The sequence below is a fragment of the Penicillium brevicompactum genome, assembly GCF_028827555.1.
Source record: "Penicillium brevicompactum strain IBT 35665 chromosome Unknown utg000005l_segment0_segment0, whole genome shotgun sequence".
Classification (NCBI taxonomy): domain Eukaryota; kingdom Fungi; phylum Ascomycota; class Eurotiomycetes; order Eurotiales; family Aspergillaceae; genus Penicillium; species Penicillium brevicompactum.
This window is the reverse complement of record NW_026623208.1, coordinates 5,375,499-5,398,192: the sequence shown is the minus strand read 5'-3', so window position 1 is coordinate 5,398,192 and position 22,694 is coordinate 5,375,499. Positions and strand designations below refer to the sequence as shown.

Below are 22,694 nucleotides of genomic sequence, written 5' to 3'. Positions count from 1 at the left end.
GGGTCTGAGGTCAAAGTATATGAGGCCAAATTGAAAGGTTGGGCAATGGGCTCTCGACGATTCGTCGGCTTCGAACCACGTTTGCGGCCATGGTATTGTGTGCTGAGTCGAGGAAGGGCTTAGTTCGTCACGCGACTGTTTCGTAGATCATCAAGTGAGCGATCACTGACTTACTATTGATATACCAGGAAATGTCCTGATGGAAGAATTTGGTAGGGGTGATCTTAACGTTGTGGAGGATGAGTGAAGGGTGGATGAGGAAGAGTCTGTATCTTTGTTGTCATGTTGAAAGAGCAAGAAGAGAAACATTACTGGGAATCTGAGACGAAAGTGAGGCGAAAGTGAGAGGAAGGGGATCGGCAGAGAGTACGAAGAGGAAGGAACGGTGCTGTCTTTTTTCAACGTCTTCACTGAGAGAGCAGCTACCATACATTACGGATATAGGGAGAGTGCATGGAATGGTAGCTAGAGAGTGACGAGGATTGAGTAGATTTGGGTGTGATGAGGACTCCGTATAGTCGTTTTTGATGTTCTCCAGTTCTCGCCCGGCTTACGGGGAACACGAGAAGATTGACAGTGCGGGAATTGTGGGGGCCAAGGGGGCTGACACAATTTGACGGATCTCAGGATTCTTCTCCCCTATTCCACTTCTTCTTCACCATGGGCAAACCCGAGGTGCCTTTTCATTCAAGTTCCGATGCATCTCCCCCGCCTTATACCGAGCACGACCCACACACGCAGGTTCCTGGATATGAGACACCGGGGCGAAGCACGGGCGCCACCGTCAAATTTCCACCAGCGCTGAACGGCTATTACCAATGGAAGCTGAGCACGACATTTCACCTGGGGCCGACCGCAGAGGAAAAACTATTCGCGGTCTCAACACACACAACGGTCTTCAGCAACAAACCATCGGTCGTCTTACACGATGGGCCAACTAACAAGCATCCGGTGATGGCAACAGCACTGGGCGACAGATGGGGGCGAACCAGACCCATTACACTTACTCTCCCTCCTCGTCCAGGTGGATCCCATACAACAGATATCGTGGAGTCGTTGATTCCTAGCTCGAGTATGTCACCAGTTTGGAGTTTCGAGGCATCAATCGGCCCCAAAGGCACTACAAGAGAGCGATTCGAATGGCGCAAAAGCCATGGAAACGAGATCAAAGAACTTGCTGGTCACTCAACTGGGTGGAAGTTGGTACGTCTTGCAGCATCGGGGAAGAACCCTGGCGGGAGCAGAAAGGAGCGCGATTTTGGTTATACAAGTGATGGGCTGGAAGTTGTGGCCATCATCGCGCATAACGCTTCATGGAGCATGACAAAGGGTCTCCGGTTCACTTTCTTGGGTAGCGGGCTGACTGGGACTATGGGAGAAGCTTGGGAGATTCTCGTTATTACTTCATCTCTTCAGCTGTGGTACATAGATGTCCAGGCGAATGCGGCAGCAAGCTCCGCGGCAGCTGCAGCAGCCTGAGGTCTCCTTTCTTCTTCACGTGGAATAAGACTCACAAGTATGTGTTATTTTGGCAGTCTATCGTTTCATTGCGGCAATGAAATTGTGTTTGTGCGCCCATTGTCCGTATATCGGCATTGGTGCAGTACGCCGGCAATGCAGTAAAAGGCCCCATCAAACCCAGTGCCCAGGACACAGTCTCGGAGGCCGTCCACGGATGGGAGCGTATAGCATGGGGGCCAAATCAAAAGCCTCTGTGACTGACAAACCATCACCTTGTCGATGTTAGCCCGCTCACATTGCGCAGCCAGACTTTCTATCAAAGAATGGTAAAAATCTTGGAGAACAAAGGCTACTTTAAAATCTTATTGATCTGTTGCGTGATAATCTACCGGCATAGTTCCCTGAGAAGGCCATAGTAACACAAACGGCGCTATCTGCGGGAGCACGAAAAGGCTAAACCTGAACGAGGTGAGTGTGAGAAGGGACCATACTCCGCACTCCATAATCCGTCACGACAATTATATTGTGTCAGTCTGATCGCGATGGATGATCTACATAGGACGCGCTCGAGTCATGCTCTGATTCTTGGCTCAAGTGTACCCCCATCTTTGCCTCGCTGGCTGCAGTTCTTTCGGGTACTCATTCTGGATCCACACTCGCGAACAGGTCCATGTTGTGAAGTTGTCAGTCGAAATCAGAAATCTGATTCCAACACTATGTGGCTATCCGCCTGATTTGCGCCGCAAGAAAAATACATGCCCTATGACTCCATTGATCGACGACTCTAGGGAAATATTTCCAGTCTGGCGTGCATGTGCATGTGGGCTCTTGGATGCCTATGCTGTCAATGCCCTCATTGCCATATCATTTGCAATCCCAACCCTGGAGATCGCGATTGTTACTGTACGCAAAAAAGAGATTCCCGAGAGACCGAGAAGGGAAGCCGATACTATGAAACGAACCCGATTGCAAGGTTTTAGATTTTTCATAGGGGAGACAGGCGTCCTCTCGGGATTGAGTATGCGGTCCCCACCGGCATCATAGCGTCTGGACATTGGCCACCGGAGTGGATCGCCCGAATTTGATCCCCCAGAAATCCCCAAAAGAATTGCCTTAAGTCGAGGTCAACTGCTCTTTTTTTGTGTCTTCATCAAATATCCACTGTCCCAGATCTCTTCATATTATTGTTGGCTCCATATTTGGCCAATTTAGGGGAATGTTCCACTATGACTTCGGGACTGCCCAATGACGTACTTCTCCTCATAGGAGAGGAACTACAACACAAATCGGACCGATGGAATCTCATCTTCGCATCGAAGCATTTTCATGACTTATTCCTCCCACTGGTTTACCGAAAAGTACAGATCCGCAGTTGGAAGGATTCTGCTTCATTTACCTGCGCTGTCTTGAAAAGACCCAAGCTCGCTTGCGCCGTGCGAGAGCTAGATCTCACAAACTGGCATGCGGAAAGCATTTCGCGTCACGAACGCGATGATCTCAAAGAATCCACTGTGCTGTCCGAATGGGTATCATCTATATCTCAATCGCGGGCCGAGGGAGTTCAATGGATGGAGTCTCTTTCTAAGGGTCTGAGTGACGCTTGGATTGCTGCCATGCTACCCCTTCTCAGCCAACTGAGAAAGCTTCACTTGGTATATTCAACAGAATCACCACATCTTGATTACATCATGCAACGAGCGGTGGATTGCGAAACACCATTGGCGGGCCAACCGACGTTGAGGCATCTACAGCACGTTTCGCTGCATCATCGGGAAGATCTCGATCACCGCGACCACGCAGAGAGTCGACAGCCCCTAGAATCACCAGGGCTTGTCTTGCCTTTCTTGCAATTACCATCTATTAGAATGATCACAGCTAACTCACTCGTGGATAAGTCCCCACTGATCACGGAGCCCGTGGTATTGACCGATGAGAGTCCCCGGGTTGGGTTCTCTTCTGTCACTGATATTGATCTCCGCGCCAGTAGTGGGAATCACGGGATGGAGATACTGATTGCTTCATGTGCCGAATTGAAATCATTCAAATATCAGCATTCGGATGCCCATGTCCTCTCCTATGGATATCAGCCTTCTGCCTTTTACCGGTCTCTGAGTCACAGCAAACCGACTCTTCAAACGTTATGGCTCGACAATTACGGAAGCCATTACCCCTTCACTGCAGCCGGACTAAACCAATCTCATGACGAATGGTTCGGGTCCCTGGTCGACTTCACTGCCCTGCGAGAGGTGCGCGTACGACTCACCAATCTTCTGGATATCCGCTATCAGAACGAGCCGACGACGCCTCTCGTGGAATGTCTTCCATCTTCGTTGGAGACCATTTGTATCGAAGGATGCGAAGAAAGGTACTTTGGTATGCTGGTATCGCAGCTGCAGGCAGTGGTCAAAAATTGTCGCGGTCGCTTCCCCAGCCTCAAGCGTGTTGAGATCGAAGGCGCGTTCCACGACGTCTCTTTGGACAGCGACAATCTCACCGTCATTTCCGGTTCGGTCGTGGGAACCGTCATCAAAGACAAAATCTTGCAGGCTGCAGAGCCACTGCATATTGATTGTGCACATGCTGGGATGGAGCTCCATATCCATGACCGAGCCTTATCACACCCCTAATATTACCGGGGGCCTGGCCTCTCCCCTTGCATCTTCAAAGCTTTATTAGATTTCATTATACTACCTACCCTTGCATCATATGTTCGTTTATAGATTTGTCGATGGAATTCCATGATCATTGCAGTCATAATTTTGTTCTATTCGTCAATATGTTAGGATGTCTTATGTGAAATCTATCGAACGGGCGCTGTGAATTCTCTCGCTTCGAGCTTCTTCCGGGCACATCCGGTGCGCTAGCTGTGTTCAAAGCGAGATACTGAAACAGGCCCGATACGCAGAGCTGTGTATGTTGACTTGATCTCTATAGAGAAGCGAGAACGGCGTCGGCGCCAGATTTCTGTTCCCAAAGGTGTCAGCCATGCGCCAAACTATTCGAACTAAGATACATACCTTGACAGCGCCCTTCTCGGTCTCGATCTGAGCGTAGCGGACCTTGCCATGGTCAATGACAATCGCGTATCGGCCAGTGCGACCGGAAGCCTCATCGGCCCAGCCAATGCTCTTGGAGAACTTGGCATCGGGGTCGGAGAGGAAAAGCTATACACAGTAAACATGGGTCCCTGAAACAGCGGTGTGGGGTTCTCACAATCTCCTCCCCCGCGAACGCGGTTTGCCTTGCCCCAAGCGCTCATAACGAAGGGATCGTTGAAGGCCAGGACGGCGACGATATCGACGCCCTTCTCGCGGAGCTTGGGCAGGTTGTTGATGTATCCGGGGACGTGGTTCACGGAGCAGGTGGGGGTGAAAGCGCCTGTAGTACGGAGTACCCCGCGTTAGCTAAGAGCTCAATCTGTCTTCGAGCGACGGTGTTGACTTACCGGGAACAGAGAACAGAACGACCTTCTTGTCGGCCCACTTTTGGGAGGCATTGTAGTTGATGGGGATGCCGCAGGAGGTGATCTCATCGCTCTCCTCGCTCCATGGGATGTACCTGCACGATCAGAAGGAGGCTTCAGTCGGGATTGGGTTGTACCTACTGGAAGACGACGTTGTCGGGGAAGCTGTCACCTGAGTTGAGAGACATTATGATGTAGTTGTGAGAAAGAAAAGGAGAGAGGGAAGCAAGCGGGGTTATAAAGCTGCAGAAGTGATGTGATCGGAGCCCGCCGACAGATCAACGCTGGAGCTCTACCACTTGGTTTGCTCCCATAGCTCTGCCATTTTTTTTATTATCTTTTATCTCGTTGTTTAGTTATAGCCTGATTGAATATGTAGACTCTCTATCCGAATGTTGGCTCTGTATTCCGCATGTTGAATATTACTTCAGTCGATATACACTTACGTTTTTGCACAAGGTCCTAATGATGAGATCAGAGTCTCCTCCAAGGTCCTCCCTCTCCTCTACTCCGTACATCGTCGTTAGGTTATTTCCCACTTTCTATCTTCCCTTCCTCTACACTTCTCTATCCACACAAGGCGGATATGAATTGAACTTTTGAATTTAATTAATGAACCTTGAGTTGATTTGATACTCGGTTTCCTGTCACCCCGACCTGGCGCTTTTCCAGGATATCTTATGCGACCAACACGCCACGGTAGCGCATTTTACCATCTTCCAAAGTCTTCAAACTGTCTTGCACACCCTGCAAAGTCAGGGGGAAAGTCATCTTGACTGGCTTGATCTTGTGGAAAGCAGCAAACTCGAGCATATCCCTGTGGACCTGACGTGAAGAAACAATGCCTCCTTGGATACGCAAACCATTGACCAACACGGGCATGTAAGGGATCTTGAGGTCATTGGAATCCACTGAGAGAGGCGAGATCACTCCATTGGGACTCATGATTTGCAGGTACAACTGCCAGTCGGGTTGGCTACTGGTGGTGACAATCAAGTTGTCGATAGGCGCCTTGACCTTAAGTTCTTTGGCTCCCTTGGTGGCATAGAACTCAGCAGCACCGAGCTGCTTGGCTTCCTCTTCCTTGCTGATAATTCAAAGGTACGTTAGATATCTCATCAATTAGATGGGCCAATGGTCGCATCTCACCTGTTCGATCCCGAGAAAACGATCACCTGGCAGCCCATCTGCGCAGCGAATTGAATGGCAAGATGACCCAGGCCACCCACGCCGACAATTCCAACTCGAGCCGTCGGCCGAACGCCGGCAACGTGAAGCGCGTTGAATACGGCTGTGTATCGAGTTAGCGTCATTGATACGTTTGGGAGGGATGAAACATACTCGATCCACCACACATCAAGGGACCGGCATCCTCATTGCTTATGCCCTCGGGAACCTTGAAGAGGAAAGCCTCGCGCCAAACGGCGTGGCTGGCGAACGAGCCCTGGTCCAGATTGGCTGCTCCGTACATCTGGCGCTCTTTGCACATTGTCTCCCAGCCGGTCAAGCACTGCTTGCAATGACCACAGCCTGTATACCAGGCATATTAACTATCTGAGCCAGTGGAGTTCGATCAAGGGAATTTTGCTTACAGTCATGCTCATAGCCCCATCCCACGCGATCACCCTTCTTGAGGATATGAGCGTCGGGTCCAGTTTCTTCTACGACACCGGTTCCCTCATGGCCAAGAGCCATGTCGGCGCCTTTGTAGTGAAGGTCCGTGCCGCACACTCCAGAGTGTGTTACTCGAACCAGCACATCATCCTTTTTCAGATCCTCTCGCTGCGTCTTGTCCTGTTTGATGGCTCCCTCCTTGGAGCCTTTGTACACAGTGAATTCGATTGTCATTTTGAGTGGGGTTGTGGTTTGCAAAGCTTTGGAAAAGACCTCCCCTGCTCCCTCAATCGCTTTTATAGGCGTCTCGTCTGATAACGTCACACATATTTACCCCGCGGTGGACACTGATATAGGATCAAGCTGTTATTGGCCCGTCGATAAACCTTCAAATTGAGAACAAAACAATCTGTGATGCAATTTGTGGGCCCTGTGGACTGGGCTGTGGATCAGGATGTTCACCGATATCACCCTGTCGATGCAAACAGGCCACAAGCTTCTGTGCCAAGAGATATACTTCATTTTGAGCTCATGCGAATCATATGATTCATGCAAGCATTCTTGCTTTCAGCTCAGCTCAGCTCAAAGAACCCTTAGCTCGGAGGACGGCTAAGTGATGACGTCATCTATATTCTTTTGTGCTCCTAAACCGAGGCTCAAAACTTGCTGAGCAACTGGAAGTAAAAAAACCCTGGAGGATAAGAGGGATTCTAGCATACGCAAGAGAATCTATTCTGATGCGTGTAGTCTCACATCAATGATTTGGTTTTCTCGGAATATCCGACTGTCATCTTCATAGCGATTCTCGCGGGGTCGTAGGGCATGGCAAGACCTGAAAAGGGCTTTTTAGCTCTGAGAACCCGAATCTCTTTTCGACCGCGTCGAGAGTGTGTTTTAATCTAAAATCAAATATTCAGCTTTGTTATCCAAGAGCATTTCGCAAATTTTACTCCGTACTTCGCGAAGAGTACTCCGTACGGAGTAGACACTTCCGTGACAGATTCTGCCAGGCGGTGTCTAGGCGATATCGGACAGCCTAATCTGGCAATACGAAGTTAAAAAACAAAATTTCACTCGGCCTTTGTTTATGTTTTTTTACAAAGTGAAAAGAGCTCTCTGATTCAATAATTTGAGCCTTGGGCGTGTGTACGGGTTCGAATATGATTCAAGTTCACCCTGTCGCAAGCGACAGAGCCGCTCCTCATACATCCGAAAAAGATGCAGCTCTGGCAGTTGTCAGCGATGTAGCCCAGGAGATCGACCCGGTAGTGGCAAGAAGAGTCGTGCGCAAGATCGACCTCTATCTTATGCCCGCTATGCTCATTGGTTGGTTGGAGTTTTCTTACGCAGACCAAGAAACAGTGTGCTGACTCGAAGTATAGGTTACGGAATGGTGTACTATGACAAGGCTATCTTGGGAAGCGCCACTCTGTTTGGCATGACCTCTGACTTAGCTTTGTCAGTCAAAGACTATTCCACTTCTCCTCCCACGGTCGATACTTCGCGGCTCAGCTGGGCAACTTCCATCTTCTACTTTGGAATGCTTGCAGGTCTCTACCCAATGACATTCATTCTGCAGAGATTTAATGTCCGAACTGTTCTTGGCCCTGTCGTATTAATTTGGGCCATTGTTTGCGCTGCAACGGCAGGAGTATCAACTTGGCAAGGTCTTTACGTCCAGCGGTTCTTCCTTGGTATGTGTTTTCTTGCGTCGTGGGCGGACCCTTCTCTAACTGTGATATAGGCTTCATTGAAAGTGTGATACCCACTGGCTTCATGACTATTGTTAGTGGTTATTACACCCAAGAAGAGCAAGCATTGAGACAAGCTTGGTGGTTCTCAGGAACTGGCTGGTTCACAATCATTGGGAGTGCCTTAAATTACGGCTTTGGTCAGATTACGTCTGGGGCTTTGAAAAGATGGCAGTATATCTACATTCTTGCTGGTGCCTTGACCTTCCTGTTCGGACTGTGGTGCTGCACCATGCCAAACTCCCCCGTCTCGGCGTGGTTCTTGACTTCCGAGGAACGGGCCGTGGCCGTGGAGCGACTACGGAAGGGTCAAACTGGAGTGAGGTGCCAAACCATCAAACTGGATCAGATTAAAGAGTGTCTGACCGACGTCAAAATTTACTTGGTGGCTATTATGATGGCAGCTGCGTGAGCTCTCCTTCCACATGAAACTTGCAATCATAGTCTAACCATGATTTTGACAGGTATACTATCAATGGTGCTATCTCTGGGTTTGGCCCCCTTATTGTCTCAACTTTCGGCTATGATACCCTCGATTCAATTTTATTCCAGTTCCCGGTTGGTGGCGTTTGTGTCATTTTCATTCCGCTTTGTGGCTACATCTCTACTGTCGTCCCGAATACGCGCATACCGATGCTTATCACCTGCTGCTTGCCCGTGATTGCTGGCTGTGTGATGATCTGGAAATCCCAATGGGGATACCACCCTGTCACACCAGTGGTCGGTTATGCATTGACCGGTTTCTTTGGTCCAGTGGTCAGTTTGATCATCACAGTTGGAGCTAGCAATGTTGCTGGTGCCACAAAGAAGACGGTTATGGCAGCAACTGTATTTGTTGCTTATACTGTCGGCAACATTATCGGCCCGCAGTTGGTCAAAAGCAATACCAAGGCACAGCATTATCCTGAACTGTGGACGGGTATGATCATATGGTAAGTCTGTCTCCTTGATGTTCTAGTATGAATTCTCACATTTTTCAGTTACTGTATTACGATAGCCGCCGCAGTTGTGTTGTATCTCGTGCTTCGACGCGAAAACCGAATCAGGGAGGCGTTGGAGTTGGATGAAGTGCAACGCGACAAGATTGCATTCGATGATCTTACTGACAAGCAAAACCCTTTCTTCCGCTATGCACTATAGAGGCCTGGGAGATAGGGTTTCTCCGTTTCCCAAGGTACCTCCAAGACCGTTCATCAAACGGGCCTTGTTTGTTCAAGATATACTTTGCACATGACACTGCCTTACTTTTTTTGGCATTTTTAATACAACATAATATCCCACTGTTTCAATAGAAACTTGCATTGTTCAACTTTGGCGTCCCCCGTGGCGGTGGGGGCCCGATGCCCCCACGTTCATCATGGAAGCACCGCTTGATGCCCCGGCCCTTCCTGAGTTTACTCCGAGGTAGAAATAGTCGCATACTTCAAAAATAAACACTAGCTTTCGAGACCAGTACAAATATTGCTCGCTGAGGTAGTCAGGATATCGAAAAGAAGCTTGTATGTCATCGTGCTGTTCACGGGCTCACTTCCGAAACGGAATCTTCAAGATTCCGGGATTTGAAACCCCGCAACCTTTATAACAGACCTTTGATTCTTCTTGATAGAGAAACTTGAAGTTCTCCCACTGATGCCGAAATGGAAGGTGAAAAACATCCTACCAATGCTGAACTACCAACTATCGTGGAAGTTACTCGAGATCCACGATATGAAGTGACTTGGGACCCTGCCGATTTCGAGAACCCCCGAACATGGTCAGTATGGTATCGTGGATTTATTGTGGCTGCCATGTCCTTCTCAACTACTATTGTGTGAGTTTTGTCTCGTGGCGGCTGTGCCATAAATAATCGTTCACATGCTCCTTGCGATATATGATTAACCCTTTGGGCTTCAGAGTGATAAACACCACCATGTACACATCAGGTGTAGAGGGGATAAGGAATGAATTCAATATGTCTTCCAAGTTAGTTGTTCTTCTTGGTCTTACGACAAACCTTTTTGGTTTGGCAATAGGCTCGGTTATTCTTTCCTCCTTGTCTGAGATTTATGGCCGGCGTCCTATTTATCTCCTTTCCGTTTTGCTATTCGGGATATTGATACTCCCTGTTGCTTTGGCAAAAAACATTGAAGCCATTTTGATAAGTCGATTTTTCAATGGATTTTTCGGTGGGACTATGATAGCCAGCGCGCCAGGCAGTGTTACCGATGTGACAGACGATCAGTACCGTGCACTGGCACTAAGCTGCTGGAGCCTAGGAACAATGAATGGACCTGTTCTTGGTGGGTGCTTTCCGTTGAAGGCAGATCTGACAGCTGACAGTTGGGCTTGACAGGACCGATTATTGGTGGATTTGTATTCCAATACCTTGGCTGGCGCTGGATCAATTGGCTCGTGTTGATATGCAGCGGGGTTTCATTTTGTCTCATATTTCTGGTCAAGGAGACATATGCTCCAGCTCTACTCCGAAGAAAAACCAAACAGAGACAAAAAGCGACTGGAGACTGCAGATGGTGGTGTCGCTTCGACCACGAGGAGACAGGTCTTCAAGTTTTGAAGAGCAATTTGATTCGACCCATGCGCATGTTGGTTTCTGAGCCAATCTGGTAAGTCGTATACATTGCTTTGGGTCTATAAATGACTGAGCTAACTGAAAATCTCTCAGCCTCTTTTGGAATCTATATGTGGGAGTCGTATACGCGGTTCTGTTCCTATCCTTTGTTGCATATCCAATTGTTTTCGAAGAACATCGTGGCTGGACTGCAGGCTTAGCTGGGCTGAGCTACTGTGGTATTGGTACAGGGACTGCAATCTCTGTCGTTCTTGAACCTCTAATAAGACGAATCATAAATATGCATCCTCACGATCAGACAACCGGTCGTCCAACCCCAGAAGCGGCGGTCATTGCTGTCTGTATTGGCAGCATATTGATACCCATTGGAGAGTTTTGGTTTTCTTGGACAGCAAATCCATCTGTGCACTGGATTCTTCCTATCTTGGCTGGCATTCCCTTTGGGCTAGGAAACGGACTTGTTTTTATCTATGCAACAAATTATATGGCAGGGAGCTACACTGTTTACGCTGCCTCTGCCCTGGCAGGAAACTCGATTGTGAGATATGGATTGGCCGGTGTCTTGCCTCTGGCCGGAGACAAACTGTATAGCACCCTTGGGGCGAATTGGGCGGGAACAATGTTGGGGTTGATCGAAGTTGTGCTAATCCCGATTCCGTTCATTTTCTACAAATTCGGTCACCACATCAGGCTTCGCAGCCCAATGATCGTGAAAAGAGACATACATGTGTCATAATCATTATTTGGATCCATTGACGGAAGGATCGCGAATACCACTGATGCAGAGCATATCGACCCGGAGGCTAGCCCACATGGCTGGCTATTCTAAGTGTACTATCAAGCAATCTAGTTGAGAATCTTGGAAGCTTTGTGATATTGCAATATGTACTGGAATTAGCTCAACTAGAGTCATAGCGTTATCACAGAGACCCACTACCACGCCCAAGGTAATGGAACATCAGGATCTAAATCATTTGCACAAAGTGACTGTAGCCATTCCATTCCACCATCTATCATTTCTCCCGGCAACCAGGAATTGTGGTCTGTTCCTAGCACATCTGCGCCTGGAACGTGGAATGGGGCGGGTGGTATGCTCCATGCGCCAGGGCTAGTGTCATTTGCAAGACAGGATGCCATATCCATTGTGTTTGTGTCATGGGACACTTCACTTTGAAAACCAAAATGCAATCCGTCATTTACCAACGAGGGGAGGTGGTTTTGAGGAATGGCTGGATCTTTTTGCGTTTCGCGACAGGGCCCCAATGGAGTTGGATCTGCTTGCGGCGAAGTTTGAGGTAGGTTTTGACTCGGTGCCGCATGCATCATTCCATGAGGTGGTCCCTTTGATGAAAGGGGGTTATTCGGCTGTGACGAGGTGATGAGTTGTGGCGGTGCCGGTTGGTGAAGGTTCACATCTTCGTGCTGTCGCGGTCTGGTATGGAGGATAGCCTCTGCCATTTGATTCAACTTCCAGACAGCCCGAGCCATCTTGCCTGACACCCAAGTTTTTCGGCAATGCTTTTTCAGGGATCGAGCAGCTTCCAGTGTCAGCCCACCATAGGGCGTCTTGAAACGGCTCTGTTTGATTATCAAACCAAGCGCAGTGATAATAGCACTGGTTAAATAATGCAAAAAAGGGAATGTGTACTTTGGATGATCCTCTGGCACATTGCTGAAGTCTTCAATCGTACTTTGGGCCAAACGCATGCAGACAACTTCGTTTTCAACGGCCTCTGGTGCCGTCAAAGATGATGTTCCTTTGCGGTGCAGCATAGGCTTCCTTATCAAAAGATATAGTGATGACCATCTCTGCATGATAGTTAGTAAAGATCAATTGATCGCACAAAAGTTTCAGAGACATACAATCCTCATCATTAGTTGTTGTTTGATCTGCCACCACTCCAGGCCATCCGCTTTGTATTTCCTTGGGCTTTGCGGGTCATAGGAGAATTCTGGTTGTAGATCAGTCTGCGACTGCGTTATAAGAAGCTCGAGGTATTCTTTTAACAGTGGACTCGGGGTTGAGTCGGACGTTGAAGCACCGTACAGGGCTTCCCAGACTTTGCCTATCACCCTCGAGTAGCTGACCATAGCAATCAGATAAGGCACTGCAGTAGGTGATTTTTCAGCGTCATCATCCGCATGCACGGACCGCGAGCTACCTCGGTGATTGCTGAGCAAATCATCGCTCATCACTTGAGGGAGGCCAATGTCGACGTTGAGGTCCTGAATGAGAAATGGACGGCCAGTCTCGATTGCCAGTCTTCTGTCCATTAGATATGTGCACCACCAGAGACGACGAGCCATTTCACCCTCAAAGCGACTCATTCTCTCGACCACTTGGCGACGTTGCAGTCCAATGTGATGTGAATGGGATATTGCAAGCGCTAAGAGCTTCTCTGCAGGCCCATGTGCATCAAGCCGAAACAGGTAGACTACCTTCAATTTGTGATACCGAGTCAGCAAGGTGGATATATGAATAGACTTATGATGAAAATCTTACCATCAGAAGAATATTTTGCAATAAAAGTATTTGATTAGTGCACTCGCCAAAAACATCCAGAAGGTCCCCAAAGATGTCTCTCGCCGCTCGGTACAGGCTCCAACCAGCGGAGTACTGCATTTCTTGGTCATTGACTCTCGATGACTCGACACATGTCCCATTTGCTAGACACAGGAGGACATATGACGATGTCAATCTCCACTCCTCAAGGTCCAATTGATGGCTCGATTCAGGGAGAATAAATCCATCCCACAGATTTTCGTAGGCTTCCCAGACTGAGGGCAGATGCAGAAATGGCACTAGGACAAGCACCTCATCACAGAAAGTCTTCATAACACGATCCCATTGGACTCGGTCTGGTACTATCTTATGAGAGCTCAAGATTTGAAAGAGCAATTTACTCTTTGCCTGATGGTGCGGACTTTCTGTGGGCGATGCCGGCGGGGATGGTGTCAAGTGGGAAGCAAAAGATTGATCCGGTGATCCAGATCGCATTCTAGGATACCTCACCCCCATCTGCTTGAGTCTGCCCTCAACGACAGTCATGTTGTGTGTGAGGGATGTCTCACCTGAGAAAGGCGTGATACTCTCATCTGCTCCCCCTCTTGCTTCGCTTCGAGTTCCAGGTTCAGCGTCCTGTGAGCATCTGGAGTTTGATCTCAAAGTTCTTGAACTGGCAAAATCGGACTTGTTCTGGAATTCAGAGAGTTTCGGTGCCTCCGGTCTGGTCTTTCTTAGCATATTTCGCCACAAGTAACGGCTTTTGAGTTGACTGAGACCTTTTGTTTGTCTTCTCGTGCCCGGCTTTTCGCCATTTTCCTCTCATGTCGGTTCCATTTTGCTGGCAATCACGCTTATTTGCAACGCAGGTTTTGCACGGAACATTCCCATCACACTGCATAACGAGATGATGCTTAGCACAGCCATCCCTCTAAGCTCGTCCTGTAGATCTTACCTTGATCTTCCGATGTTTACATTGCCCGCTGGAATTCAGAATGAGAGTGCATTAGTCATTCGTATTCATCACCTGGGCACCTGGGTACTCAAGTATTTCGGAGGGCCTACCAAGCTTTTGAGGCATATTTTTCACGTTTTGTGCGTGTACCTCTCCCAATGATGTTGCTGTGACCAGGAGATTCCATTTTATCTATGGAAATGGATACCGGTATCGTAGGCTTGAGATAACCGGAATCTTCCAAGTCTGTGGAGATGTTAGGGGCTGATCGGAATCTTCGGCAAATTGATTTCTTGGCATTCGGATTTGTAGAGAAATGGTACAACCAAAGTCAGGAGAGGTATCACTGACTGATTAAATGACCCAAGCATAAAAAAATGATACATCTTCACTGCAAAGTCAAGAGTTGAAGTCGCGCGGAGGTTTCCCGTCAAAATGTTGGGGAAGTGGTGCCTTATATATCAGGTCTGCTCGATGAGGCGGCGAGGCTCTCATCCCTCAATCTTTCAATCTTTACGATCTTCCTCTTCCACTTTCGAATTCCTTCGCTTTATCATCGCTTATGTCCCATTTTAAAGCTGCTGGCTTTGAACGAGTTGCTGCTGCAGCCATTCTTGCCACGCTTGATCAGCCAGAATTGAACGCACGCGAGCTTTTAGCCATGCTGTGTTGCCCCAGAATCCCCACGAAGCCTGGAATCTGCACCAGTCAACAAGAGCTGTTTCCCAGTGGCGTTCGAATGTCTCCCATTCATATACAATCTCTTGGTCCTGAAGAAGTCTCTTCCTGTATCGGTCTAGAAGTTGTCTTTCGCCCTCGCGCATCTTTAATTGGTTTGGCAAGCCTTGACCATCAAGCAACAGATGCAATGGGACCGAGCAGGTGAATAGTTTCGCAAGGTCACAAACTCCCAACCCAAGCCCGACGTACTGGAAGTCAAAAAACGCAACCTGATCGCCGCCCTTGTTTGTGAAGAGGTTCTCCGACTTCACGTCGCCATGAATGTATGACTCGACTGATCTTCCTCGCGGCGTCAATAACAGTGCAGCCATCTCGGCAATGGAAAAGGAGGTGTGCTCCGGGACTTTGCACATGGCCTCCGACCACTCGGAGTCATCTTCAACTAGAGAGGCATACTCTTTCCGCCGTGTTGCAAGATATGTGTATCCTCCGTTGAGCCACAGCCCATTTCCGCCGTTCTGATTTGCTCCGTTTCTTCGGGTGCATTCTTGCAATGGGGGCAGCACGTAACTATCCAGGGTTTTGGGTAGAAGACTTCTTGAGTTGCTGTGGAAACTAGCCAACCAGTCTAAAACTCCACGCACTTGGGTATGATCAAGCATGCTTCTCTTCTCACCAGCAACTGGGAACCTTGGACGCAGGTCTACCATGATAGTGGCCATCAAGCCATCTAGCTTCTCTTCACCTTTTCGGCCATCTGCACCCTGCGTAGCGGTGAGGCATTTGGCAATGCCAATATCATCATTTAGGAGCGGGACGACGTTACTATAGAAGTACTGCTCTACCTCATAGCTCAACATTTTGCGCAAGTGACCCTCGTCGAGATCGCTCGTGCTTTCTGTTGGGGGCGAAATAAGTTTCAAAATGAGATTATAGGTTGATCCAGCAGTTCCTGGTTCCACACCGCAAAGCTTGCTCAGATGCTCTGCCGCCGTATCGGTGGTCGCCCGCGCGGTGATGGCACATATTTGTCCATACCCTGCCCACAGGCTTTGGAGGGTAGTAAAGGTGACGAGATCGAGCGAGTGCCAGGATAGCATTATGCTGGCAACATGTTTGGGATCATGGTGGACCATTTTGATTGGCTGAGCAAATGGTCACGAACTGGGACCTGAAGATGTTGATGATTGATTTGGTGATAGCGTCGGATAATTAGATTATCCGGGTCAGCCATGCATACCGTGTCGCGTCGCGATGATCTACGTTCTCTACGTACCTTTGCGGAACTTGGTCTTTGGGCAAACGAGCTCCCCCAATTTCTCATTTCCAAATAGACTCGCTTCGAAATACACCAGAAAAAATAGAAGAAGGTTTACAATGGTTTCAATCATGCCAGAATACTCCGTCCACCTGATTTGCGAGGATATTGGTTCGTTGCGTCTGCCCCGGGATACGCGTGAGCTGTTGCTTGTAGTGAAGCCAGAGATGCTGGTATCTCAAAATGCTTGTTGATTGCGGAGATCTTCTCAGCGGCATCTGGCTCCCATGGCGTGTTGAGTATATTGACCGTAGCTCGCTGTGCTACTAATTGAGATTGATCTATCGATTCCTGTGAGCGTCGATCTGAACTCGAGCTTACCAGTCTTACCTTGTAACGGTGGAGCGACCAATGTTGGTTGACCTTGGCCATCACCTCCAGGGGATTTTTCACCCTTGCCTCGCATATCCCACCTCCGCCTTGACTGAGCGGGTATCGATTCTTTGACAGGTTTCGCGGCGCCCGAGTACTTCCCTCTCGATGCGATTCCAGCACCCCACCTTAGGCGGATCTCGTATCCTCCGCAGACTAATCCCCGTGAAGTGCATTTTGTGCATGCAGGGCGGATTTCATCACACTGAACCCGCTTTTTCTTACAGGTCCAACAGCCCTTGAAAGATCTATGCCGGGAGGTAATATCGTGTTTCTCAGATTGATTCATAGTGGAAGAAAAACTAAATCAAATTGGAGAAAGCAGAAATCAGGACTGTGAAGTAGAATATATGGTCGCGCAAGGGCTATATTCCCGAGCTCTGATTGGCCGAACAAAGATCTCAGTGAGCGACATAACGGGGGCTCTATTCTCCTATAGGGAGTGCGTGCCGTTCAAATATCGCAAATTCCCTCGCTATTCAGGCAAGTCCAAAAAGGACCTCATGATATGTTGCAGTGCGCGTTGGTCTTAAGTCCTAGACATTCCGCGCTTGTACGCTTCGGGTAGGTACATCCATGAAACAAGCATGCGCTTGGGGCTTCTCTAGGTTGATATTGACCAAGGCAGGAGGCAGAACCGTTCTATAGTCGCACTTGGAAAATCCAATGATCGATAAAAACTCATACGTGGTACAGAGATCGACCTTGAGGATACGCGATTCAACCCGAATTGCCTAAAAAGTCGCCACTTGCATTCCGCAGCCCAACCCGTGGTTCCGAATGTTGTGTCACAAAAATTGAGCAGAGTTAGAGAATTTTAAAAGGCAACTGGATCGTCAGGCACCGTTGATATCACGATGCAAATCCACGCATCTACCTTCCAAGGCGGGAAGCTTCAGCCTTCGCAGGTAGATGTGGGGATTGGTCGTCTGGCAGCGTCGCCTAACGATCTATCTAGAGCCCGGTTTCCACATTGTGGACCCTTCTCGGTGAGTTCTTCTCCCCAGGTGCCCCTCTCTATGGCCACAGATGCCGACGCCCATGGGGTTGATTCCCCGGAAAATTATGTCAAAACCCCACGTATTACAGCGAGTGCCGAATTGACCCCATACGACGTTTTGCTCTTGAGCAAGTGTACAGCCGTGATTTTTTTCCTTCTCATCGGGAATGAGCTCAAATCAACTCCCTCATTTCAATTGTTTGAATTGTCCCCATTATGGACGTGGAAACCGACCCGACCCTCAAACCCACCGATCAAAACGCCCAAGATGCAGACGACCTCGCGGAATTTGGGCATGAGCAGATTCTGGCTCGCAAATTCAACATCTGGAGCATGCTAGCCTTGGCATTCTGTGTGTTAGGAACATGGTCTACTTTTGCACAGGACCTATCCGACGGTCTGATTAATGGCGGTCCGGTCTCCATTCTGTGGGGTTTATGCCTTGTGACGTTTTGCAACACATGTGTGGCAGTCTCACTGGGTGAAATCTGCAGCAGTATGCCTACGGCTTTGGGCCAGGCATACTGGGTGTATCGCCTATGGGACTCTCGGTTTGGGAGATTTTTGTCATACATGTGTGCTTGGATCAATGTCTTTGGATGGTGGACTTTGGCTGCATCTCAGGTGGCATTCATGACCAATTTCCTCTTGGGCATGAAAGTTATGTTCTATCCCGATTGGACTGGTGCGTCAAAGGGGTGGCTGGAGTTTGTGGTGTACATCGGATGTGTCTTTGTTCTCACACTGATCAACGTGGTGGGATGTCGAAGGGAGAAGTTCCTGCCATGGATGAATAATTTTGTTGGAATCTGGTTCTTTGGGCTTTTCTTCGTCTTTTGCTTTGCTCTGCTCATCTCTGTGGGTACAAGAGACGGTCTCGCTTTCCAGCCCGCCACTTTCACCTTTGGGAAATGGATCAATCAAACTGGATGGCCTGATGGTGTTGTCTGGTTCATTGGTCTTGTTCAGGCGGCTTATGGACTGACTGCGTTTGATGCTGTCATCCATTTGGTAGAAGAAATACCAGCCCCTCGCCAAAATGCTCCGAAGGTTATTTACCTCGCCGTGATATCTGGAGCTATCAGTGGGTTTATCCTGATGATGGTATGCCTTTTCTGCATCCAGGATATCAACTCCGTTGTCAATTCTGCTAGCGGACTTCCCTTCATGGAACTTGTGCAACAAACAGTCGGCCAAACCGGCGGCGCAGTACTGATGGCTCTGTTTGTCACCAACGGTCTCGGACAAGGAATCAGTATTGTCACCACAGCATCTCGGCTTACCTGGGGATTTGCACGTGATGGTGGACTGCCGTTCAGCACATACCTTTCTGAAGTCAGCCCTTACTGGAAAGCTCCTGTTCGAGCACTGTGGTTCCAGGGTGCAATCATCGCATTGGTCGGGGTTCTGTTCTTATTTGCAGAAACTGTGTTAAACGCCATCCTCAGCGTCAGCACCATTGCTTTGACCATTTCATATGGCTTGCCGATTATGACTGTCCTATTGATGGGTCGAGACAAACTTCCACACGGTGGTCAGTTCCATCTTGGAAAGTTCGGACCTGCCGCAAACTGGGTGTCCCTGGTCTACTGTTGTGTGACGACTGTGTTCTTCTTTTTCCCCAGCGCACCCAATCCTTCCGGTGGGGACATGAACTATGCCATTGGTGTCTTCGGGGTGATGCTTGTGATCGCTGTCTCTTTTTGGTTTGTTCAAGGGAGTCGAACCTATCTGAACACAGAGGAGTCCATGCCGCATGTGATCCAGGCTCATGCAATCGAGCGTGAGCTGGCTCCACCTGAACCGAAGAAAGAAGACCAATAAAGGAGGCTCCTTGTTGCCTGGCTCTAAACTTCGAAAGAATGGAAGAAGATGTGGACATTGATTTGTTCCTGTAAATAGACAAACCCACATGTGGTGCCCTCAGGCTGTTAGGAGACCAAGGTTCCCGATGCTCATCAGCTTTGGAATATGTAAATAGAATGAATATCAATTTTCCTAGACTCCAATCCTATTTGCCTCTGCTTGCCGTTGTCTCATCTCCTTCTGTACGTTGCGGGCATATTCAACGCCAAACCCATGGTTGAAGATCTCTCGAATATCTTCCAGGGTCATTCCCTTGACCTCTGGATAGCAGAAATAGACTCCACTGCAGAAATCAAATCAGCTCATATCTTTCAAATTGGAATGCGACTCTTGGATCTTACACCCAGCCAACGAAACATAGAGCAGCATAAAACCCAAAAGCTCCAGACGGTGTGGTGTTCTCCATCTGAGTCAGAAATGTGGAAGCTACCACGATATTGCCGCCCCAACAAGTGCATGTCATCTGGTTATCCGTTAGATCAAAGATAAAAACTGACAGCGAACTCCTACCATCATCGTTCCCAGCGCACGTATTTCAATTGGGAAAATTTCGCTTGAAAACCAGGCCAAATTGCCGATTCCCAAGGAATAAAATACCACAAATATAATCATGGCAGCCAAAACCAAATATCCGGGCCATCCCACGACGTTCTTTTCAAGGGTAAGATCATCCTTGACCGGGATCCAGTGGAAACCAACCGCAGCAAGCGCGAGGAACAATGACTAGATAACGTTAGAAGCCGGCTCACAGTACTAAACAGGGAACGTACCATGCCCCACATGGTGGCCAGAAGGATAAACCGTCTCCCAAATCGATCTATGATCAGGAAATATACCAATGTACAACCAAAGCCAGTCCCAGCGATAATTGTTCCCACGGCAATCGGATTTGAGAATCCGACAAGTCCGAAGAGGGTACTAGAATAGTACATCAAAGTGTTATAACCGGTGAACTGCTGCATCCCCATCAATCCACAGGCTACAATTAGCGCTCTAAAGTTGCTGGAGACGGTATACAACGTTTTCAATTGACGCCAGATACCACCTCGGTCAGTCATGGCCAGAGCCTCTTCAATATGAATAGTCAGGTGCTGAACTTTTTCTTGGACTTGGTTTTCGGTCGCATTTGGAAAAATCTTCGCCAGTACTCGGGCTGCTTCTTCTGATTTTCCATGATATATCAGCTGCCGTGGCGACTCAGGGCAAAAGCGAAGACAAATGGCCAGAATGATGGCAGGAACGGCTCCCAGTCCAACCATGTATCGCCAGCCATGGGAGACATCAGCGAGCCCTGCTCCCAGCCCATATGCCACCAATTGCCCGCCTGTGATGGACATGTTGTCAAGGCCGATCATACGGCCTCGATACTTGGCCGGTGAGACTTCCGCGATGTATAGCTATCCAAAGGGTTAGCTTAATATCACTCAAATTATTGTCAATACATACCGGTATAATCATTGCAGCAGATCCAACTCCAACTCCAATGACAAAGCGTCCAACGGTCATCTGAGCTATGCTGTAGGAACAGGCTTGGATGACAGCTCCAATAACAAATACAACACATCCCATGTCTATTGCAAGCTTTCTCCCAAATTTATCAGCAGAAAAGCCTGCCGCCAGTGCTCCCAGGAAAGCTCCACCAGAGGTGATGGAAGTGATCAATTCCTTCTCACTTGAGACGAGAACGTGCCCTAGATCATTGTCTAGTACCACCAGGACTGCGGATATGATACCCGTGTCATAACCTGTTTGATGTCTCAGCTCGGGTGACAGGGTAGAAGAGAGCATACACATACCGAACAAGAAGCCACCCACTCCAACAGTGATTGCGACCAACCAGATGTAGTAGTCAGTTTTTGTCGATTCAATAGAATCCAGCGTGGAAACGAAGGTGACATCTTTGTGGGTGGCATCCTCAACGTGCTGAGTGTCTTCATCCAATTGCTTGTCAGGCAAGTCCAGTTTGTTTGACTCCATTGGTGATATTCAGTCGAGATCCAACTTCAGTTAATCTTGAATCAGGGAATGGAGCTGGCTTTAAGCCGGCACTGGGAGGACTGGTACATTTTGGAATCATATACAAAGTTCCAACACCAATGAGAGTTGACATTTAGCTCAGCCAGTCAAAACGTGGAGAAAGCCACTGTGCGACGTGAATTGTGGGGAAAATCCGGGGAAGGGAGGGTTTCTTTGCCTGAAGTCGCGACTTGGGGCAAATTTCCCCGGTGCGGGGTTAAACTCCAGAGGCACTCTTGGACAACCTTGGAAATTGTTTATATCTCTCATAGCCTTAGATAGTCTCTTTCTTTCATTTTCGCCTATTCTTGTGCTTCTGAATGCAATGGTAATTTGAGTCAAAATCCCCGTTCCGACACCACTCTACGACAGACATCATGCCCAGACTGATGATAACGCCCTGGTGAGGCCCTCTACGGCTATTTGTTGAGATATGCACTGATGAACTCGGGATCTGACAGTAAACCATGTCAAAGTACGTCATTTGTGAGAGTCAAAACGTCCGTTCTCTAATATTTTCTTCGTAGAGCGTCACGTAAAATGTGAGTGATATATTACGGGGGTCAGGTTCTACACAGAATCAAATTACTCATATAATTAGGTGATGGTAAAAAGCCGGCTTGCTCTAGATGTAAGCGGTTAAACAAGAAATGTGTCTCGACTGGTCTCATACTACGCGCGGCCCGAGGTTTGAAGTTCCCTCGTGGCCAGCAATGGCTCACAATATCAAAACCATGTGAGTGGAATGCCCAAGTCCCCAACATCCCTTTCGCGTTTCTAACTACTTTCAGCAATACAATTCGTTGACGAGTCTCCGGATCTGGCGAACCACTACGGACATCGTTTGCAGTCAAAATTCTCTAGACCATTGATCCGAGAAAGTGGTATCCTTCCCCAAACTTACGAGTAATGTCTCGGGTTTACTAAAGTTCTGCTCTAGATACACTTGACAAAGACATCCTCTCTGGAAATGACCTAAGTGATATCTACAGCCCCTCTCCCCCAGATGCCACCTCCTATGACAAAGGACCGAGACGCCCCAGCTCATCGGATCATGCCCATATTTCTCACCATCATCTCGATACATCATCCCCTTTCTCCAACACCTCCCCCATCAAGATTTCC

The 22,694-nt window shown here is 48.5% G+C and overlaps 11 protein-coding genes across 11 annotated transcripts; 5 read left to right on the top strand and 6 right to left on the bottom strand.

The window, feature by feature from the left end:
- Positions 1–660: 660 nt before the first annotated feature.
- Positions 661–1,479, top strand: N7506_007918 (uncharacterized protein; the record flags this gene model as incomplete). The annotated part of the gene is made up of 1 exon (XM_056957211.1): positions 661–1,479. The coding sequence occupies one exon, from the start codon at positions 661–663 to the stop codon at positions 1,477–1,479; it is 819 nt and encodes a 272-aa protein (XP_056811545.1).
- A 1,208-nt stretch (positions 1,480–2,687) lies between these two features.
- Positions 2,688–4,088, top strand: N7506_007917 (uncharacterized protein; the record flags this gene model as incomplete). Its single annotated transcript, XM_056957210.1, has 1 exon — positions 2,688–4,088. The coding sequence occupies one exon, from the start codon at positions 2,688–2,690 to the stop codon at positions 4,086–4,088; it is 1,401 nt and encodes a 466-aa protein (XP_056811544.1).
- Positions 4,089–4,261: 173 nt separating this feature from the next.
- On the bottom strand, positions 4,262–5,112 carry N7506_007916 (peroxiredoxin family protein; the record flags this gene model as incomplete). The annotated part of the gene is made up of 5 exons (XM_056957209.1): positions 4,262–4,321; positions 4,479–4,625; positions 4,694–4,839; positions 4,907–5,019; positions 5,066–5,112. 5 exons carry the CDS (start codon positions 5,110–5,112, stop codon positions 4,262–4,264), a joined length of 513 nt encoding a protein of 170 aa, XP_056811543.1.
- A 490-nt stretch (positions 5,113–5,602) lies between these two features.
- Positions 5,603–6,772, bottom strand: N7506_007915 (NAD(P)-dependent alcohol dehydrogenase; the record flags this gene model as incomplete). Its single annotated transcript, XM_056957208.1, has 4 exons — positions 5,603–6,011; positions 6,074–6,215; positions 6,266–6,454; positions 6,517–6,772. The coding sequence occupies 4 exons, from the start codon at positions 6,770–6,772 to the stop codon at positions 5,603–5,605; spliced, it is 996 nt and encodes a 331-aa protein (XP_056811542.1).
- A 926-nt stretch (positions 6,773–7,698) lies between these two features.
- On the top strand, positions 7,699–9,429 carry N7506_007914 (putative MFS transporter; the record flags this gene model as incomplete). Its single annotated transcript, XM_056957207.1, has 5 exons — positions 7,699–7,864; positions 7,921–8,232; positions 8,283–8,697; positions 8,754–9,221; positions 9,270–9,429. 5 exons carry the CDS (start codon positions 7,699–7,701, stop codon positions 9,427–9,429), a joined length of 1,521 nt encoding a protein of 506 aa, XP_056811541.1.
- A 497-nt stretch (positions 9,430–9,926) lies between these two features.
- On the top strand, positions 9,927–11,594 carry N7506_007913 (MFS transporter; the record flags this gene model as incomplete). Its single annotated transcript, XM_056957206.1, has 4 exons — positions 9,927–10,099; positions 10,183–10,568; positions 10,622–10,892; positions 10,952–11,594. 4 exons carry the CDS (start codon positions 9,927–9,929, stop codon positions 11,592–11,594), a joined length of 1,473 nt encoding a protein of 490 aa, XP_056811540.1.
- Positions 11,595–11,791: 197 nt separating this feature from the next.
- Positions 11,792–14,503, bottom strand: N7506_007912 (fungal specific transcription factor domain-containing protein; the record flags this gene model as incomplete). Its single annotated transcript, XM_056957205.1, is given in 6 exon segments — positions 11,792–12,667; positions 12,722–13,297; positions 13,362–14,180; positions 14,214–14,303; positions 14,317–14,344; positions 14,427–14,503. 6 exon segments carry the CDS (start codon positions 14,501–14,503, stop codon positions 11,792–11,794), a joined length of 2,466 nt encoding a protein of 821 aa, XP_056811539.1.
- Positions 14,504–14,888: 385 nt separating this feature from the next.
- Positions 14,889–16,133, bottom strand: N7506_007911 (uncharacterized protein; the record flags this gene model as incomplete). Its single annotated transcript, XM_056957204.1, has 1 exon — positions 14,889–16,133. The coding sequence occupies one exon, from the start codon at positions 16,131–16,133 to the stop codon at positions 14,889–14,891; it is 1,245 nt and encodes a 414-aa protein (XP_056811538.1).
- Positions 16,134–16,384: 251 nt separating this feature from the next.
- On the bottom strand, positions 16,385–16,976 carry N7506_007910 (Zn(II)2Cys6 transcription factor domain-containing protein; the record flags this gene model as incomplete). The annotated part of the gene is made up of 2 exons (XM_056957203.1): positions 16,385–16,620; positions 16,646–16,976. The coding sequence occupies 2 exons, from the start codon at positions 16,974–16,976 to the stop codon at positions 16,385–16,387; spliced, it is 567 nt and encodes a 188-aa protein (XP_056811537.1).
- Positions 16,977–17,903: 927 nt separating this feature from the next.
- Positions 17,904–19,511, top strand: N7506_007909 (uncharacterized protein; the record flags this gene model as incomplete). Its single annotated transcript, XM_056957202.1, has 1 exon — positions 17,904–19,511. The coding sequence occupies one exon, from the start codon at positions 17,904–17,906 to the stop codon at positions 19,509–19,511; it is 1,608 nt and encodes a 535-aa protein (XP_056811536.1).
- A 174-nt stretch (positions 19,512–19,685) lies between these two features.
- N7506_007908 (general substrate transporter) lies at positions 19,686–21,530 on the bottom strand (the record flags this gene model as incomplete). The annotated part of the gene is made up of 6 exons (XM_056957201.1): positions 19,686–19,836; positions 19,895–20,016; positions 20,064–20,276; positions 20,324–20,950; positions 21,000–21,298; positions 21,350–21,530. 6 exons carry the CDS (start codon positions 21,528–21,530, stop codon positions 19,686–19,688), a joined length of 1,593 nt encoding a protein of 530 aa, XP_056811535.1.
- Between the last annotated feature and the right edge of the window lie 1,164 nt (positions 21,531–22,694).